General features: G+C 40.7%; 1 protein-coding gene across 3 annotated transcripts in view; it reads right to left on the reverse strand.

The window, feature by feature from the left end:
- Nucleotides 1-579: 579 nt before the first annotated feature.
- Nucleotides 580-20644, reverse strand: part of KDM3A (lysine demethylase 3A) — a 52594-nt gene continuing 32529 nt past the window's right edge. For 2 of the 3 annotated variants that reach the window (XM_050752999.1, XM_050752997.1), the window contains exons 12-26: nucleotides 19516-19730; nucleotides 16397-16549; nucleotides 16162-16257; nucleotides 15709-15836; nucleotides 14081-14276; nucleotides 12367-12539; nucleotides 11770-12006; nucleotides 10222-10393; nucleotides 9356-9443; nucleotides 8541-8671; nucleotides 3852-3971; nucleotides 3630-3769; nucleotides 2235-2411; nucleotides 2023-2157; nucleotides 580-1265 (exon numbers count right to left, since the gene is read on the reverse strand). In XM_050752999.1, the coding sequence (XP_050608956.1) occupies nucleotides 1185-1265; nucleotides 2023-2157; nucleotides 2235-2411; nucleotides 3630-3769; nucleotides 3852-3971; nucleotides 8541-8671; nucleotides 9356-9443; nucleotides 10222-10393; nucleotides 11770-12006; nucleotides 12367-12539; nucleotides 14081-14276; nucleotides 15709-15836; nucleotides 16162-16257; nucleotides 16397-16549; nucleotides 19516-19730 (2242 nt within the window). In that variant the 3' untranslated portion in view covers nucleotides 580-1184. The remainder of the gene's footprint in view (nucleotides 1266-2022; nucleotides 2158-2234; nucleotides 2412-3629; nucleotides 3770-3851; nucleotides 3972-8540; nucleotides 8672-9355; nucleotides 9444-10221; nucleotides 10394-11769; nucleotides 12007-12366; nucleotides 12540-14080; nucleotides 14277-15708; nucleotides 15837-16161; nucleotides 16258-16396; nucleotides 16550-19515; nucleotides 19731-20644) is intronic. The other variant, XM_050753000.1, reaches the window with a different exon arrangement.

Consider the following 20644-nt stretch of genomic DNA (forward strand, 5'->3'; position numbering starts at 1 on the left):
GGCAATGGGTTTTTTAATTTAATACTGATCCTCTGGCCTCCTACTCAGCTCACAAAACTCAGGTTCTAGGGTTTGTCTATGTACTACCTGATTTCAATGTTTAATTCCTTTTTTTAAAGAAATTAAATGAAAGAGTGGCCTAGGAGAATCAGTGGGTTAACGAAAGGTGCTTCTCTGTGAATTTTTTTTCCTTCACAGAGATGAGTATTTTAGGTAGTACTGTCATAGAACTTAATTTCATTTTCCTTCATAAACTTACATTATGAAGGGCCAGAAGACAAAGTGTTTCATTACTTACCTTTTTAGAACCATTTAACCTGGCACTACTACTTGGTTTCTTGGTTAATTCCTGTTTCTAAATGTAATTGGTGGTGTTTCCTTGACAAAGTGTGACAGGGTTTCTACCTGGCTGAGCAGGAATTTCCATGTTAGCTTTGTAATAATCACTCAGAAAATCACTACAGCATCAAACTTCTTCACTTTTGAGAAGAGTTCTTGGAGCAATTCATTACACCTGCATTTGAAGAAAGTTGTGTTGGAACCACAATGAGAGGATAATGCCAATAAACTGAGCCAAAATATTATATGAATATTTTAATGCAAAATGCTGAACACTTAAAATTAGCAAAGCTTCATTTAAATTAAAATTCCATTTAACTAAAGATGGTTAACCCCAAGAAATTGTACAGTAGTTGATTTCTGCTATATAATGCCAATCCTATGCCATACAATAAGAACTGCAACATTAGCTGTCACTTCCTCCATTGCTCTTCTGGACCCTAAGGGATGAGGGAGAGGGGACTCTGACACAAAACAAAATACAACCCAAGTAAACTGTGCAGTGATTCCTAATAGTTACAAACCCAATCTAAGTTGTCCAAACAACTGGAGAATAACTGCAGGTATTGTTCCAGAGCTGATATGAGGTTTTGCTTTTACAGCCTGGTAAAAGTTCTGCACTAGGTGAGAAGTCACAGTTTAAGGATGCATGTTCTGTAAATAGTTACTACATATACACATTTACTGTCTGTAAACACTAGAAATATACATTAGACAGAGTACCCTCACAAGTTGGGTACAGTTTAAAAAAGAAGATGAGGTAACATGAATCTCAAAAGTCCACAGGAATCCTGCCTGAAGTGTTTGAACAGCTGCCTGTAATTCATTTCCAATGTGCAGGGAGATTAAGGTTTGCCAAAACTGGATTCACTGGCCTTTAGCATAGCAACTGCATCTTTCACTGCATGGTAGATAACATTCTTCACCTAAAAATAATAGAAAATATGGTCATTTTACATTTAAATCTGAAACCTGTCACTAAGAATAAACTTCTCCAATTTTATTACCTTCTCGCAGAATTTAAAATTCAATATTCGTATGAAATGTCAAGACTGTAAAGGTCCCTGGGCTCCTTCAGACCAGTATTTCATATACATTTTAAACCCATGATTTCAAGAACTTAAAAAGCTCATTTTCCTCCTTTTAAAGGTTTTGATGCCACATAGACCTACTCACAGTGAGTACAGAGAGAGGCAATTCCAAGGTACAGCTTTATTATTTTTCCCTAATTTTCCAAACATGAAATTATGTTACATAATTCATTACTGAAATCCTTTTGAAAATACCACCCCTTCAGACCTCTTTCAGTCTGAGAGACTCAGTTCTGCTCTACCTAAGGGTGATGAGAACACTGCAGCACTGAAGGTTAAGAACTGTGTTCATGACCCCTGACAGGCAGCTGGGCCAAGATCAGAAGACAAATCTATTCATTTTCAGTACTAAGGCCTTTCTCTGTGGGGACAGTTCCTTACAGATTCTAAACAATATCAAATCAAACCAAGGTGAGATTTCCTCTTGTTCCTCCCTCACTTAAGCAGATAGTGGTACTAGATATAAAGTAAGTTCATCAACTCACTGTGCTACTAAGTATGATATGGCCAAGTCCACTGACTCTCTTTATAAGGTCAAGAATGGGCCATGAAGCCATAGCCAGAGAATGCTAGGAATTGGTGCTATTTTTACCTGTAATTTATCTTCATGATTGGTGTGAGTCTGTGACAGATAGCGGAATTCCTGAGTAAGCCAGAAGCAGTGTTTAACATGCTCTGGAGAAACAAAATCTTCAGCCACTTTGATGCAGCTATACAAGTTATGAACCTGAAAAACAGCAAGTGATATCAGTAACCCAAAAGTTCACACTATAAAGAGAATAAAGAAAAAGTAATGATTCTTGCCTGATGTGGAGCTCCTGCCGGGATAAACACCACATCCCCAAGAAACTGCACAATAGCCCAGCCTTGAACTCCATACTCTTGATGAAGACGCTTTCTTAATGATCGGTCTAAATACCAGCTTTGATCATGAATAGGATCGTGGTCTGCTGGGTTTTCTTGACCTTGCTCTTCTGACACCTAGAATACACCCAAAATGTTATGCAACAGTAACATGCTAAGGCCCAATAAGCCATTTTTTTCCTCTAAACAGTGTTGGCAGTTCATAAATGTCAGGTCTTCTTCAACTTAAGTGCCCCCATTGGCAGAAAAAGACAAGTAGTACTGGAAGACTTCAGCTGAATGAACCAACAGAAGGAGGACGAGGAAAATGTGGCTTCTCTGATGTCAGTTCCCATAAACCATGACTGGCAGGCTCTGTGTAAGTTTGTAAATACTGTATTTAAACAATATTTTAGTCTAGACTTTTAAACATAAGTAGGCTCAGGCTCCTTATAAATGAACTTGTTTTAAAGTTATCAGAAACTTGTCTTCACTTAATCTGACTTATGAAACAGTCCCGAAGACAGCTGCAGATTAGACTTGTTTATGCTTGATCCAGTAACTGGTAAAGCAGAGACTCAGAGTGACAATATCAAAGGAACAATATGGTGACCAAGCCAGTTTTCTGCAAGAGCCAAATGATCCTTAGCCAGAAACACCTTGATTCAAACAAATGCTTGTTAAAGACATACTTGGGGCCAGCTAACAGGTTAGGAATGTTCATATCCAAGACTCGTGAATGACTGAAGCATATCAGCCAAAGACACCTGGGTTGCAACTGGCAGCCTCAGTGCCAAACAAGTTTAAAACTGAACATGTCTCATCTTTCTAGTTGCCTAGAATTTCCACACATAGCCCTTGCTGAAAAAACCTGCCAACTACAGGGGAAACCTAGAATCTTCTGAATCCCTGCATCCCTTGCTAATGACAAGTAGGGTCACTTGCTACATGAGAGTGGACAAAACCAAACTTAGTAACTCACTCAAGAACATGGTCACTCAGGGCCAAGGATACATGCACCTCTGAAGTGCTCAGATTCTTAAGGCAGTAAAAACAAATAGATGCTGGGAGATGATCAGATGCACTAACTTGAAAGCAGAGAACAAAAATTTCTAAATGCACTCTAACACAAAACACAGCCATAAAAGATAAGGCCTGCTTTTTTTAAGAAGTGTAACCCTAATCATTTAGAATCCTTGTTCCTTAGCAACCACCTTCAGCCTATTCAATCTGACAGGTACAGATTTAACTTTTCAGGTCGTGACAGTTCCCCTAGCCAAGCCAGTCAGTTCACCACATGTAACGTAATATTGCTATTCTCTATTCCTCTGTTCACACATGCCATAAAAAGCACACCTTTTTAAGAAATTCCCTTATCTTCTCCGTGTCCTTCGCAGCATATATGTGCCACAGTGCTCCTGGCTTCTCTTTTCCTTCAATAAATCGCTTTATTGTGAGTTCGTCAGAATCTCCATCTTGGATGGTCTTAAGGACTTCTAGAGCAAGAAGAGAAAGCAAATATCAGACCACAGGCCCTGTCTCAAAGAGTAAGCCCTCCTTTTATGCTCAGCACCCTACCTTCTTCTTGCTCACACTGTCCTTTGGGAATTCCCACATAGACCATGACATTAGCTGCATCAGATACATCTAAGTGAAGATTTGTTGTTCCATATTTCCGATCTTCAGGAGTGATTAATCCTGCAAAAACAAAGTGCCTTAAGTTTACGGAAGACAACAAAGGCTGCCATAGTCTTTCCACTACCTGGGGGATGGTAGGTCCCTGATTGACTCTTCTGCTGAGAATAAAAATTCTGGATCAAACTATTGCAAAAAAAAATCTTTAACCAATCAATGTGCTAGCAAGAAAAGGAGGAATACTCAGAAGCCAAAAACAGGAGGAAATGGAAGTGGTAAAGCAGGCTTCTGAAGGTGGGATTTGCCAAAAGGACATCTGCTAAATCAAGTGAGCTCAGGCTCTGATTATTGCCACAGCCTAGGAGCTCTGGGACAAGAGGCAAAGCCCAAGGACCACTCAAGATGGGGAGTCCAAGGGAAAGCCCCCACCCACACACACACATAAACCTGGAACCTCAAATGGCTATCACAAGTATAAGAAGGAACACTGCCCAACGCATTCCTTGGTTCTCTCAACTGTAAAAGAGGAGGGGTGAGGAGTGATGCGGAATGACAAGTCCCTCCAGTGTTCATAGTCTGTGGCTAATTCCTTGCTCACAGGAGAAGGCTCACCTTGCTCAGCAATCATCCTGAAGCTTACCCTGCAGTCACCTTGGGCAAGCCATTCTAACACTAGGACTCTGCTTCTTAGGCTGGGCAGTAGAGAGAAGCACAGCTTGTAGTGAGCAAGCAGCAGCTGTTTTCTAACCTGCTGGCCTCTGCAAACGCCCCGCAATACTGTTTTGGAGGAAGACTTTATCTCTGGCTTGCCTGGGGCTGTGGTTTTAGAGGGGCTATACTTTTGAGAGGGCACATTTCTTCATTCCAACTTGGGACCAGGGCCCCAGAACCCTGTTGTACTTTTTCTTTCCAGCTTGCTGAAATATCAGCCCTAGGAATAGGTAAAGCATTTGGTATTAGAATGAAATCATAGTATAGATGAGAGGATGATGAAAAAATTTAAGGAGAGGAGACAATGAAACAATTATGGCAAAAAGTTGAAAGCTCTTATATAACTGGGTGATGAGTTATACGGAGTCACTACTGTTGTGGGAAGTCAGGGACCCCAAACAGAGAGACTGGCTGAAGCCATGGCAGAAGAACAAAAATTGTGAAGATTTCATGGACATTTATTAGTTCCCCAAATTAATACTTTTATAATTTCTTATGCCTGTCTTTACTGCAGTCTCTGAACATAAATTGTGAAGATTTCATGGACACTTATCACTTCCCCAATCAATACCCTTGTGATTTCCTATGCCTCTCTTTAATCTCTTAATCCTGTCATCTTCGTAAGGTGAGGAGGATGTATGCTGCCTCAGGACTCTGTGATGGTTGCGTTAAGTGCACAAATTGTTTGTAGAGCATGTGTGTTTGAACAATATGAAATCTGGGCACCCTGAAAAAAGAACAGGATAACAGCAATGTTCAGGGAACAAGAGAGATAACCTTAAACTCTGACTGCTGGTGAGCTGAGTGGAACAGAGCCATATTTCTCTTCTTTCAAAAGCAAATAGGAGAAATACCATTGAATTATTTTTCTCAGCAAGGAACATCCCTGAGAAAGAGAATGCGTCCCTGAGGGAGGCCTCTAAACAGCCCCCTTGGGAGTGGCTGTCTTTTGCGGTCAAAGTTGAAGGGATGAAATAAGCCTAGGTCTCCTGTAGTGCTCCCAGGCTTATAAGGACGAGGAAATTCCCGCCTAATAAATCTTGGTCAGACAGGTTGTCTGCTCTCAAACTCTATCTCCTGGTAAGATGTTATCAATGACAATAACAATGTTATCAATGACAATTGTGAACTTCATTAGCAGTTTTAATTTTGCCCCATCCTGTGGTCCTGTGATCTCACCCTGCCTCCATTTGCTCTGTGATATTTTATTACCTTGTGAAGCATGTGATCTGTGTAACCCATACCCTATTCGTACACTCCCTCCCCTTCTGAAAATTGCTAATAAAAACTTGCTGATTTTACAGCTGGGGGGGGCATCACAGAACCTGCCGACATGTGATGTCTCCCCCGGACACCCAGCTTTAAAATTTCTCTCTTTTGTACTCTTCCCCTTTGTTTCTCAGACCAGCCGACGCTTAGGGAAATAGAAAAGAACCCACGTTGAATATCGGGGGTGGGGTTTCCCCAATACACTACCAGACTCTCAAGTTTTCAGTGTGTTTGAAAAATAGTTCCACAGTAAAAAGCCCAATTTCAGAAAAAAGCAATTAATGTAATAGAAATAAAATGAATGAAATGAACACATGGATGATACATTATTATATGACAGCATGGATGAATATAAAAAATCTGATTCTATTTATATGAAGTTCAAAAGCAGGTTAAAAACAAAGAATACTGTGCAGGAATACAAGTATATATGTTAAAAGTATAAATATAAGCGAACGATAAACACAAACTTGAAGATGATGGTTAAGACTAAGGGCAATAGGAAGAGGATGGAGCTGGGAAGAAAAGGAAAGGAGACTAGGAGGCAAAGCCTTGGCATGGACTGGCTGCCTGCTGATCCGGCCACTGCCACACTGCAAAACGAGGAAGGAAAAAACTGCTGTGCAGCCACTGGCCCAAAGTCCATCGGATCCCAGTCATGGGTAACTGTACACTGATAAAACCAAACTCTAAACCATGGTAAACTCAGATGAAACCAAAATTGTAAAAACATAATGGTCAAAAGGAAAGGAGTGCTAGACAACAAAACATCCTGAAACAAAACACCATGGACTTTTAAGGGAGAAAAAAGCTGAAATAGTAGGGGCTGTTGGGTGATGGGGAGTTAGAGTAGAGGAAGAGTAGGAAAATGGGCTCTAGCTTGGAAATTAGGAGATCTAAGTACTAGTCTCAGACCTGCCACTAGCTGCCCCCTGGAGATCCTGAACAGGTCAATGTCCCTTCTACTGTCCTCAAGTCCTGGTCCTCATTGCAAAATGGGCGGGGGGGGGTGTTGCAGGAGCTGAAGAGAGGCTGGATTATATGATCTCTCCAAAGCGCCTTTGCACTTACTCTGATTGAAGAGTCACAACTCAATCACCCAACCTTTGAAAAGACCACTCTTCAATGATGTTTACAATAAGATATAAGGTGGTTGATAATGAACACATCTTCATTATTTTCATTCCCTGAATGCTTACTTCTGGATGGGAACCCTTTTGTCATAGGAAAAGCTTTTATAGAGTAACACTGCCATCTATTAGTGTCTAGGGGAAAAGACCTGCTGCCAAGCTAGTTAAACCACGCAAGCAATTCTTTTGAAAATTTCTCAGATACCCACCTTTAAAGCTTCAGGATTTCTATAATGCATGGAGATAAAACTACAATATCACACGATACAATTTATTGGAAAAATGCTCTCATATACATAAGTTTGCCCAAGATCCCAACCAGCTGCTTTAATCAGTCTCTGAAGGGCTCGAGGGACAGGACCTCAAGAGAGCACACTGCACACCCACAGCACATGGAGGACTCACCGAGACCTGAGAAGTAAGGAACAGGCAAAAGGCCTTGTGCCCACAGGGTCTTCTCACCCACACGCCATTTCTCACTCTACCCCTACCCTGGCAGAACTATCTTGGGCATAGAGACTGCTGGGAGCTTGCAAACAAAAACACTCCCCTGTCACAACAGTCCCCAACTACACCCCTGGTGGTTCCCTGAGCTGACTCAACATAACAGAATTGTGGGGCTGGAGTCTTTGCCCCTCTTCTCCTCCCCTCCCGCAACAGTCTTTGGAGAACACGGTGAAGACTACAACAGACCTTGTCCTTTTTGAAAAGGACACCCACAGGTCTAAGGCTAGAAATGGAAAGTGACATGGAAGTAATTATGGGAAGAATAAATAAATAATTTCCAAGAGGACTGGAAAAGTAGGGGCCAAATAGTAAAAATGAGTAAATAAAATTCACTGAAATATTCAAACAATTAGAACTGCATTCAACAATAAATAATTCCTTCAAAATGGCCAACTCGAATCCAGCCATAATTAAAGGCCATATGTAAAACTGATAAAGATCACAGTTACAATGATGAAAGAAGGCTCTGATAAATGGAGAAACCAATCTTTATCCCAGGCATCCTCCTTGTTAGACAGTTAGTATTGAGTCATGTCAAAAGAATAAAAGTCCAATTCAAAGAGTACTTTGAATCCTAAGTAACTAACTTCTACTCACCAATATAGAACACTGCATTTAATTGTAGCAGATGTTAAGACAGCTAGAATGCTAGCAGATTGACCTAAATGTCTGAACACTGAAATCACTAACAAAAGTACATTCTTTCAATGATGTATCACACACCATTAAAAGTGATCTAAAGACTATTAAGTAACATGTAAAGATTTTACAACGTAAAATTAGGCATAGTAAAGGGAAAAACACAAAATTGCATATGCCCTACAACTGCAACTATGAAAATGAAATACATAAACATGTGGCCAGGGAATGAAAAGAAATACGTAAAAATGAAGGCTGTGGCTGTATTAAGCATTAAGATTATGGGTGCTTTCCACCTTTCCCTCCCACAAAATCAATTTTCCAAACATTTTCAGTTGTTTTATTTCCAGTTTAAAGTTAGCCATCTCCTCCTTACCATAAGCATTATACATCTTGGGACCCAGATCTGGCCGAACAAAGTAGTTGGGCAGCCTAGAGGCCAAGTTCAGTTTGCCATCTCGCCTTGTGTACTCGGGCAGCGGAATGTTGGCCATCAGATCATCAAACCTAGAACAACAGAACCAGGAATTTGCAAAATAAGATTGCTTTTCTAATTCATTATTGTGTAACCTGTTTTGTTCCTTTTACAGCAAAAGGAACAAATACATCTGTGATCATGTAGACAGAGAGAGCCATCAAATATTTAAGATTAGAATTACAGTAGTTACAAACAAACATGTCTTCTTTTTCTCCTACAACACACAAATGTGTCAAAATCGGCTGTAACAGTTCAGACAAAAGATCTCAGCAATAAATTCTAGACAAAAAGTTACGCTTAGAGATACATCATTGATTAGTTATGATACCCTTTTCAAGGTTTCAAGCTCAATCAGGAAAATAGATCCACCCAATAGATGTCTTCTTGTCTAACTCAGTGCTGTGACTATACTGTTCTGACCCTTACACATCAGATTCCACAACTGCCTCCAAATCAGCCTTGTAAGAAAAAGTGAGCCTCTTCTCTAGTAGGGCCTACCTCGGAAAATGTGTGGTGTTCCATTAGCCAGGCCTAAAAGCCAATCACTTCTTCATCTCATCTAAAAATAAACATGCCTCCAATGACTACAGACTAGAAATGAAAAATCAGCAGCAGTATAACTGCAGAACTTTTGTTATTTCCTTGAAAACTATTTTCTCACTATCCTACCAAGTCAAGGACAGAATCATCTCTCCCCACCTTCATAATCATACCTGGAAGGCATCATATCTCTAAAATCTTCTCCTGGTGGCCAGTCCTTAAGTTTCAACACCATTGGTTCTTTTTCATTTTTCAAACGATCTGAAAGGTAACCACAATGAACTGTTACTATTTATAACTCAGAAACAGACCAAAATAAATGACAAAGTAGCATTTTATGCCTCAACAATACAAATAAATTTATCTCTGCAAAATTTTCATAACCTGATAAATTCAGTATACAAATATTATTACTCCTTATTTTTCCCCTCTTACCAACTATCCACCATTTTATTTCTGCAGTGTAAAGAAATCCATTTGTACCCAGAAGGCAGCAAGGTGCAGCAAAATAAAGATCACCAACTAACAGATTTGTGTCAGGGCCTTGTCTTTCCTAGAAGCTTATTAAGCTGCTACTCATTCTTGGGAGATTCAGCCGCTCCCTTTTGCCCACTGCAGGTAGGTGGTGTTTCGACAGCTGTCATTGATCCAATCTGCTCCTCCTCTACAGTTCCGGAAGAAGTGAGCAGCATCCCAACTAATCAATAGCAATGCACGTCAGCAATCAAAGGTCACAGGTGTTTAGTAAACCCAGTTTTCTGAGGCCAGCATGGAACAAATTACTTATTCTGCTTGGAGAGAGAGATTGACCCTATCTGATGTTCTGTCCAAGGACAACAAAGACAAACAGAGCAGGTAATAATGCCTCAGAGTTTAAAAGCATAAACATTGTAACAAGGAAGGGGAGGAGAGATGTTAATTTTAAACTCCAAAATCCTGGAAAATGCTGCGGCTGCCACTGATGGGTCTCAGACTCCTGCCATTCCTGTGTTCCCTCCTTTCACATCCTCAACCCCCTTAAAAGATCTTTCATACATACTTGGAACGTCTTCAAATCCATCCCAGAAGTCTCCTACTGTGGCTCCTGTGATGATTTCATTGGTCCTACAATTAACTAGGTCTACTTCCTGCTCACCAAACTCTTTCCTGAAGGATTCAGGTTTCCAAAGTTCAGAGTTCAATTTGTGATGCACTCCAGACACCATCACTGGCTAAATGAAGAGAAGAAGACTTTAGTCTGAACTCTGGCAGCTCTGTCCCCACTCCCGAAGGCAGTCCCTCTTCACACTGCTATTGGTGTATTTCCATGGAGCTGGTGCTCCATCTCAGATGGTGATGTGACAGTTTAGGCTTAGTTCTCTGAGCTCCCGAAGCACCTCCAACCTTCACCATTCATCTGCTTACACACCTCTTGCTCTCAAAACTACATGGGTAAGCATCTAGGAGAAAGGATCACCTTTCCATTACTCACAGCAAGACGGAGACTGTGAAGATGACAAGGGCTGGAAGGAGTGTCCAGTGACACCAGTCACCGGTGAAACAGGGTGACCTCACTATACTTGAGCCTGTTACTGCCAAGCAGGAATATGGTCGGTGACACCCCTCACTACTACTGGCTGTGTGAGGGTGCCAAATCTTTTGGCTGTCTAAGACAACCCAGAAGCTCTAACCTTTATGTGAAATAGTCTAACTTTAAATAAAATAGTCTAACTTTAAGTGACTTTATAGTTAACTTTATGTGAAATAGTCTAACTTTATAGTTTAACTTTATGTGAAATAGTCTAACTTTAAAATATTGGCAACAAGCAAGAAAGCCTGCTGAAACACTGTATTCAGCCCATCATTTTGTTTCTTGTCTATATATGATTAAATGAGCAAATCCTATTAGTACACTAGATGGAGAAAAACATTTTTGAAAATTTATTTTTGGTTAAACACTCACATATTTCTTTTTGGCAATTCTCCCAAATCCTTGTCCAAGAGAGCAGAGTGTTCCTTTAGCAAAGACCCTATCTGGCCAAACAGAGAAGCCAAAGATCCAGAAAACAGAACCAAAACAAGAAAGCACAGAAGCAGGCCTAGAAATTCTCCTGAAGATATTAACCAGCACTTAAGATCCAACAACACTGCCCTTTAAAGCAGGCACCTGGGGACTGTATGACACCACACGGCCCTAGCCTACCTAGAATTGCCTTCAGCACAGGCTTTCCATTCAGGTAAGAGGGGTGCATGATTTTCTACCACATTGTGTCTAATCTCCCAAATCCCATCAGCCTGTAGTCACACTCTCACTTCCTCTGCTGAGGTTTACCATAGGAATTACCAAGCCTGGACGCCCTCATCAAAATCCCAACGGGGACTGGTAGGAAGCAACAAAAACCTGAATGGAAAAGTCAGTTTAGGACCATCTGCTTTAAAAAGGAAGACTCACGGCCACATCCTGACCTGATTATATTCACCTAAACAATAAAGAATAAAACAGAAGGTGAAGGGGTGGGGGAAGGCTGGGGTGGGGTTGACAGAAGTCTGCCAAAGAAACTGAGAAGGGGGTTCTGAATAGGGCTGGAGGATGGGAGGCCTACATTACCTGTCCTTGTTTCCAGCACTCCCTAAACACATTCCAGTTGCTCTTATTGTTGGGGTCTTGCAAGCACAGCAAGCGATTATCACAAAGCCAATAGTGAGGAGTGTCAAAGCCCAGAATGCTGGGCTTGATCGTCAGTCCTTGAGGCCTCTTAGATAAATCGGAAGAAGTCTTATTTTGCACCAAAGAGGCAAAGATGTCATCAAGGATTTTTGGTGTGTTCTTGAGTCCATTTTCTGTCTGAATTGGAGAAAGAACAAAAATCTCAAATATGTCATTCGCCTACCATCAAGAAACCCCATTCCCATAATGATGAGTATATATTACACATCCAGAAGATTCTAAGCCAGGTCCCCCAGGCAAAGAGGCACATCCCCTGTCCCCACTTGACAACTCACAGAAGTGAGGTAACATGAGAAAGTGGCCTGGCCCAGAACTATATTCCCATAAAACCCATCCTCCAATGACTCAAGCCTTCGGAACCCACAAAGGTAAGTATGTGATTCAGTCTCCTTTCTACTTTCAGTTCCAACTTCTCTACTCTTTTCCTGTTCTGTTTTCAACTTTACAACATGCAGTACCAAACAAACAAACACACACCTTTCCTGTAGAAGAATTCAAGAGATTCCGGAGGAAACCAGAATTGTTGTTGCTTACGGGTGTCAAAATTGTGCTGTTAAACGTTTGGAGGACTGTGCTGGATTTGCTTAAAGGCGGGAGGGGTGGAAGGCATTTGATTTCATTCTTTAAAATTGGCATCATTGGTTGTTTTTCTAAAATAAAACCAAAACATCCAGATGAAAAAATATTCTGAAAGGCAAATCCCTTATTAGTATTCTACAAACAGAATTACTTTAGAACTTGCTTTCTATTTACTGGAACAAAAAAAAAACTTTAGGAGATAAGTATGAATGATATGATTTACTTAGACAAGGATTCCTCATTGAGGTTAAAACAATAACTACTCAGTACAACGGAATTTTGTAAATTGACCTTTGTATCTAGCAACCCTGACAAATGTTTAGTAAATGTAGATTCTTTTGGATTTTTTGTTTGTACTGTCTACAAATACTGGCAGCATTCTCTTTACACTTTTTTTTTTCCCTCAATGCACTGACCAGGACTTCCAGTACAATGCTTAATAAAAAGTGGTAATAGATATCGTCTTGAACATAGAAACTGTTAAAATAAAACAAAACAAAAAAACCTCAAAGACCAGCTTGGCCAACATGGCAAAACCCCATCTCTACTAAAAATACAAAAATTAGCAGGGCGTGGTGGCGGGCATCTATGAGCCTAGCTACTCGGGAGGCTGAGGCAGGCGAATCGCTTGAACCTGGGAGGTAGAGTGCAATGTGAGCCAAGACTGTGTCTCTGCACTCCAGCCTGGGTGGACAGAGCAAGATTCCGTCTCAAAAAACCTCAAAACAATTTTTTTTTAAATTCAATGATTATTTATGATGTCTCCAGTTTTTTTGCTTAAACTCTTGATTAAGAATGTTCATAAGTTTTTTGTAAATCATAAACAGGTACTGAATTTTACTTAATGTTTTCCTGCATCTTGTCCCATGATTCTTCTATATTTTTGAATGTCAGACTACATCTTCATTTCTGGAAAAACCTTGAAAAATTTGAATTCTTTTCCAGCCACTTGCTAACTGTCTTACTTCGGCTCAAATGTGCTGGTTTCTATGCTTCAGCTTCCTCATCAGTAATACAGAAATAATAACAATACTGATGATTGAGCATCACGGAATTACATCACATGTAAAGAGAGGGCCTGGACCACAACATGAGTTTGAATATTCTTTTTCCTCCTTCTAAGGTATGTATAAACTCACCAGCTGTGCTCTTGCTAGCTTTTCAAATTATTTTTTTCTACAACAGTCCTCTTAGACCTAATTTATGAGTTCTTTTAAGAGCTCCTTATCACACTTTTAAAGCTATATAAAGGTTTTTCCAGAAATTCAGGTGTAGTCTAACATTCAAATATTCCTTCATTTACAGTGTCAAATTTGATTCATTAAAATTTTGTCCCAGATCTTTACATGAAAGAAGTGGCCTACAATTCTTCTCTTCTGTAACACAGCCAGAAGGTAGAAGTCTCTACATTTTAATGCAGCAAAATTTCTCCTCTTTGGTACTGCATTTCAAAAACACTTTCATTTGTGGCAGGTTCCAGGATGACTCCAGAGAAGCACTTTCCATTCCACAGGACTTCTAACCACTGTCCTCCCAGCAACTGAGGTTGCCAAGTCCTTCCATGAATGGACTAAAATACTCAGGAACAAACAGGAAAGCAGGAAACACTCACCCTTGTTTTCCTTGTTGACATTCCCACTGGTTAGGTCTGCCAGCCAGTTTAGAGGAGATGTGCTGGCTGGACAGGCAGGCTTCATGCTGCCGGCTGGCTTGGAGACTGCTTCCCCACCCACAGCTGCTGGCTCCAACACTGAGGGATTCTGCTGGAGCACTGTACCAAGAGTCGGTTTTTCTCCAGCTAAAGAAGTCTGTGTTAAGCATTAAAGGACGATTTTATATAAGCTGAAGAATGACAGCTTCCTTTTCTTTTATTCTCTCCTAATAGCCAACCGACAAGTAAGATAAATATCCAGAACAAAACCACCTAATAGCTAGCCCTGGGTATCCCCACAGCTGCAGTAATCCCACACTAGTAGAGAGTAACTACAAGGTAGAAGAGATGTTAGCAACTTAAAACACAGCAAGATATTACCCCGCGCACCCTTTTACCAGCCCCTGCTGGTACATATCCCTATTACTCTATGTACCATGCTGGTTTAAAATGACCAGTTTGTGCCTGTCTCCCCTGTGAACTCATCCCAGAATCCAGGATAGGCACAGAAAACATGGTTGAAAATGAATAAATGAGGCAGGCAGGAAAGGTAAAGCTGTGATTTCAGAAGGAAATGGGATGCAGAGAAAGAGAAAATGCTATTTTGACTTAGCTTTAAAAATGTGATGAGGAGCTCTTAAAAGAACTCATAAATTAAATCTAAGATGACTGCTGTAGAAGAAAATAATTTTTAAAACTGACAAGAGCCAGTTTATACATACATAAGAAGGAGGAAAAAAAATATCCAAACTCCTGTTGTGGTCCAGGCCCTCTCTTTACATATGATATAATTCTGTGATGCCCAATCATCAATACTGCTTATTATTTCTATATTACTGATGAGGAAGCTGAACCACATAGAAACCAGCTCACTTTAGCCAAAGTAACACAACTAGCAAGTGGAAGGAAAAGACTTCACATTCAGTTCTGACTCCAAATATTACAAGTCTTCTGCTCTCCCATCCTGCCTATGACACCACAGCTTTATAGAAATGTAAATTTCTGATTATTAAACACAATGCGGCATACTGATTACTGCAACAAGGAGGAGAAGGGAGAGCAAGGCACACATGTGATGGTGGAGAGGAGAGGGATGCCACCAAGGAGACATATGAGGACTGAGAAAATTAACATTTTTTACATTGCATGATGGCAACTAAAGGTTCATTTTATCATTATTTCCTTCAACTTTTCATAAACGTAGGCAAAATATATTACGTAATTTTTAAAATGTTAAGGCTTATCTGAATAATTTTAATTCTGCAAAATACACAGAATTTTTTTTAAACCCTTTACAAACTCGACAGCTACTTATTAGATAGACTACTATAGAACCTTTTGCTTTTTCAAGAAACAAAAATGTAAAACCTACTAAAAGAGGCCACAGAAGAGTCTACAAAAGTAATGTGAAAAGTCAGAACAGGTCTCTGAACTGCCACATGAAATGTATGAATTATTTCTCTCTCTCTTTCCACTGATTACTATCCCCAGATTCCTTTCAAATGCACTGACAGAAATCCTTGGGTTATTTGAAAAACAGACAAATGACAATTACAAGGGATGGTGAATTTAACATAAGCAGTAAATACCTGTTTTAGGTCTTCCTTTGAGGCTGGCTTTGAAAAGAGTTTGAATTGCCTGTTTGAACAAGGGCAGTTTGCCTTTATTCCCCATTTCGCTCTTACAGAATGCACAATGTCTCCAACATCATACAGGGCTAGAAAGGGCAGAGGCAAACATCTGAACAAGGGTATTAGGTACTTTCAACCTCAACGTTACACAGCAGAAACTGGCATTCCCCACAGGATTACTTTTCCCACTCCCTCCCTTTCATCCTGCTCCAGAGGCCTTCCACAAAATACATTTTCTTTTCTTCTACAAAATTATCCTACAGAACTTTAATCAAAAAGTGTTGGAGGAATTATTTAATACACTTCTGGACAAAAATAAACTTAAGCGAGTGATAAAGTAAAACCAAACTACCAGCCCCCATGAGTTAACCAAGACAAAGGGAAAGAAAATCACTGCAGCACATGAAATACCTTTTCCAGGAATGATCTGTGTGGGCATTAAGTTCTCTGGTTCATGTATCTGACTCTTCACGCATTTTAGCCAAGAGAAAGTCTTGTAAGCAGCACCTGCAAATAACTGATTTGTAGTAACTGTTCTTTATAGACTCTGGCTCCACATGCTTCAAGAAACCCACCAAACATAAATCAACAAAAAACTTGATTTAACTGTGTAGAGGGGCTGGAGGAGAATCAAATCGGTTCTCACCTTGTTGGCAATTCTTTCTCTTCATCCGATAGCAATCCACACATACTCCAAACCCACACCGAGGACACACCCAGTGCAGGTTGAAGATGGTGGTGTCGCACACATCACACATTTCTCGAACACCTTTGACAGCTCGCTTCCAAGCAACCTGTCCTGCAAAAATCAGTAAATCACTTAGTCTTTGGAAGGAGAGGGCCTCTGAAATCAAATATGAAAGGTAGGGGTTGTTGTCATTCCTCCCTGTGACTAGACTTTAGACTTCAAATTAACTTTGTTCAGCTTTCATTGCAAATGCTGTCCTCCGCCCCATGAAGTGCTCCTGGATCCCCTCAGCATTCCTAGTAACTTTAATTTGTACTTGAGATTCATGCCTCTTCTCACTGTATATATTCAGGCACAGTCTCACCTCCCTCCAGGAGACTGAACTCCAAGCAGAATCCCTATTCAGACTGTGCAGCACTAGTTACACAAGTTGGAGCTCAGATACAGGTATCACATAACAGTGGTTCTTAACCTCTGAGTCATGAGTCACTTTCAGAATTTAAAGGCAGCATGTTCCAGGCTTTCTCCAAAGGAAAAAAAAATTTACTCAGATCCACAAACCCAGTAATCTTCATAGAGCATCAGGTTATTCAGATACCCTAAATCCACTCAGACTGCCCACTAAAAACTCCACGGTGCTCAGTGGGCCTGGAGGGAGTTGCACATTAACTTTGTGCAGGCACAATGGTCCAAGGTCAGTTCCTTCACCAGTCAGTCAGAAATTCGATTTAGCCAGTGCCAGAAATGATGCAGGCACCCAGGACTGACTCACACTAACCAAACATCCAGCAGATTAAGGCAGGACCCCGGATTCCACAAAGCAGCATTTTCTGTTCCAGTGGCCAAGACCTAATAACTGGAGAGAGAGGCCTTCCAAAACAGGACAGGCCATTGGACCCTTTCCCCAGATGGAGGAGTGCCAGATCAAGGAACCAAACCAGGTATCAGCAAGCTTTCAGAAATATGAGCAAAGGGAGGACATTTTTGTGGGTCACAGAAAAGCCCAAGGTCTCCTGACTAGGAGACTCCTGGCAGACAGTCTGTGTCTCTCTCCCGAACAACACTGGATCAATGCTGCTGCACTCCTGTTCTACGGTGAACATCTTCTTCCTAATCCAGTTTGGGGTTAACTCATTCCTTCTTCAGACTGAACACTATCCAAATGACCAAGCTTTAGTTTATACAAAATCAAACCAATTGCTGAATGAACTTCTGCCATTACATTATAATGTAATAGCACAGGACACAATACATATAGCTTTAGGCATCTTATAAATGAGATTTTATGATCTTGGACACTTGGATTAGACTGTTTTATCAGAAAGTACTCTTAGATCTCTTAGCCACCCATTTAATGATTATTTGTCACTGAAAAGACAGAATAAAAGTAGTAATAGTTGAGATCTGCTCCCTAATCTCAGGATCAGAGGTAAACTCTTCTGGGTATGGTGGCGTATTTCAGTGTCACTCACAGTGGGTTTCTCTCTCCAATCTGACCAGCTTGTCATAGAGAAAAGAAAGAGCAACAGGATAATCAAAAAGGCAAGGAGGAAAGGTTAATCACATTTAAGTCTTCAAGGAGGAGAGTTTCTTAATTATGTTCTAAAAGATAACTGTCTATGCCTTTTCTATATTAAAAAAAAAAAAAACACATTTTTCAGATGACTCACCATTATCGAAGACAAAGCCATCACTTGCTTAAAACAGCTCTGCTCATTCAGGAGCAAAGTTACTAATACATTCCAAAAAAGTATTTCCACATTGCAGTCATGTATGTACCACTGCCAGATCAGTTACTTAGGAATTTTTCTTTCCATCTACTACTCTTACTTAAATATATTTAATAAAGAAACTTTGTATCTCTACTGAAAGTGGAAAACTAATATTGCTTGTCTTAAACAGACTACAGGGGGGAAAAGTATAATAAGACTTTTGACTTAGAGTCTCCACTACCCTAGCAGAATGAAGTAATTCTAAAGAATGACTCTGGTTGTTCCAGGCACTCGCAATTCCCTTTCTCCCAGGCAGCTCTGGATTCCTACAGCTGGGAATGCCCTAGTCCTGTTCCTTGGACTCTGAGAGAGTATCCACATCTATTCAGTAAGTTATTTTTGTGCTTAAGCTAGCTTTGGTTAGTTGCTGGTAATATATCAAAATTCTTAAGACTGGCATGGATGCTTGTATTCAAACATACTTGGGTAAGCAGAGTCTAAAAAGAGACATACCAGAGGAATGGAAAGGCTTCACTTTTAACTTTCAACCACTGATAAAGATAAAATGATGGAAGAAAATATGAGGCTTACAAGACAGATACCCCATGGTGCTTCTGGCTGGATTAACTCATTTCCACAGAGAGACATGGACAGGAAGAGGCTGTACCGTCCTCCAAACATCCTAGCTTGAGATGTCATGAAGGAGGTCTGGCTCTAATATGGCACCTACCCTGATTCCTGTGGCTTAACAGGCTGCCAGATCAGCATAAGAGTGCTCCCAAAGAGCAGAGGACACAAGCACATGCCCATCTAGAACCTCCAAGTATTCCCTTCAAACCTTGACTCTAACAATCATTTCCATTCTGAACCTGTTCTCACTCTCATGTCTGGGACCCAGCCCTGCAGACTCTAACCCAGTAGGTCTAAGAGTCAGCCTTCCCCTTCTTTCTTTCCTTGAAATGTATTCATGATTAATAACCTTTGTTTTAAAATAGACCAATCTGAGACCTCATCCCCTTGTAGTGTGCCTGCACTGCTGGTGAGGCTGTGCAAATCCACCATTACTGTACCTTCCTTCACCTTTCCTAACAAAAAAGGAGTTCCACTCCTTTGGTAACTGTACCTTCACCTTTCCTAACAAAAAAGGAGTTCCACTCCTTTGGTAATTGGCCCAAAATAAACCCCAAAAATAGATGGCTAACTCTGATCAAACCTGTTACAAAAGGAAAACTGCAACCTCATTACACCAAAGTTATCTAAACTTCTGGGTGAAAAAAAAAACCCAAGCAATTAGGACTTAGGTGTCACTTAGGAACAAAAATCAAGTTGGGCTCAAAAATCCTACCCCCTAAGAGATGCTCTTACTGTGTGGCTCAATAGTTGACATAGCTTCCTTTTCAGAAATCACCATTTGACAGAAGTGGTCTCCAATGTTGGCCAAGATGTACTTTGCTGTGTCCAAATCAATCCCCACAACGTTTTTGGTTAAAGGTAACCACAAGCCAATTGCTTCATTGTCATACTTGTTTGGTGTTAAGAATCCTTCTACCCGCAACACACCATGTTTGTTGAATTGTAACCTAGGGAAGCAGGGGAAAAAAAGATATAATGCACACACACACACACACAAAACTGATTTACAACTTGTAATTACTTTTTGAGGGGGCGAGGGGGAGATGGAGTCTCGCTCTGTCACCCAGGCTGGAGTGCAGTGGTGCCATCTCGGCTCACTGCAACCTCCGCCTCCCAGGTTCAAGCAATTCTCCCTGCCTCAGCTTCCCCAGTAGCTGGGATTACAAGCATGCACCACCACTCCTGCCTAAGTTTTGTATTTTTAGTAGAGAATTTTGCTATGTTGGCCAGGATGGTCTTGAACTCCTGACCTCAGGTGATACTCCTGCCTCAGTCTCCCAAAGTGCTGGGATTACAGGCATGAGCCACCGTGCCCATCCACAACTTGTAATTACTATTTAAATCAACAAAGTCCTTCCTAGTTTTCTGTAATCTCCATGGCTAATCACAGCCAATGATTATTTGGCAATGTCAGTAGGAAGATTCAAAACACTTTTTCCCCAAAAGACAAGCTAGACAGGGGGAAAGAGGAGCGAGGAGAAGGGGAGAGAGGTATATTTTGCACTCAAACCAATATAATCACACTGCCTCCAGGGATAGTTGTTCGACCTGCTGGACTTGGCACTTAAGAGCAGGAAAATCGTAAGTTACTACAAAGGTAAGTCGTTAACAAACAGAAGGTGATAAATAACCTGATCAGATTTAAATACAACTACTGCTTCAAGACAAAAGCTCAGCTAAAGAAGGGTAACCGCTAGACAGTCACTGAAGCAATGGCCACACTGGTTTGTGAGGTACTTGGTGCCTATATGAATTCCAGCTGCACGTTACTGTCCAAGCTTCTGGAAAGAGGGAAGCATTAAAATGGGCCTCAGAACCTAAGAAGTGGAACAAAGGGCAGACCATTTGTTCATTATTTGCC

This window comes from Macaca thibetana, chromosome 13 (assembly GCF_024542745.1).
Source record: "Macaca thibetana thibetana isolate TM-01 chromosome 13, ASM2454274v1, whole genome shotgun sequence".
In the NCBI taxonomy this organism is placed as follows: Eukaryota; Metazoa; Chordata; class Mammalia; order Primates; family Cercopithecidae; genus Macaca; species Macaca thibetana.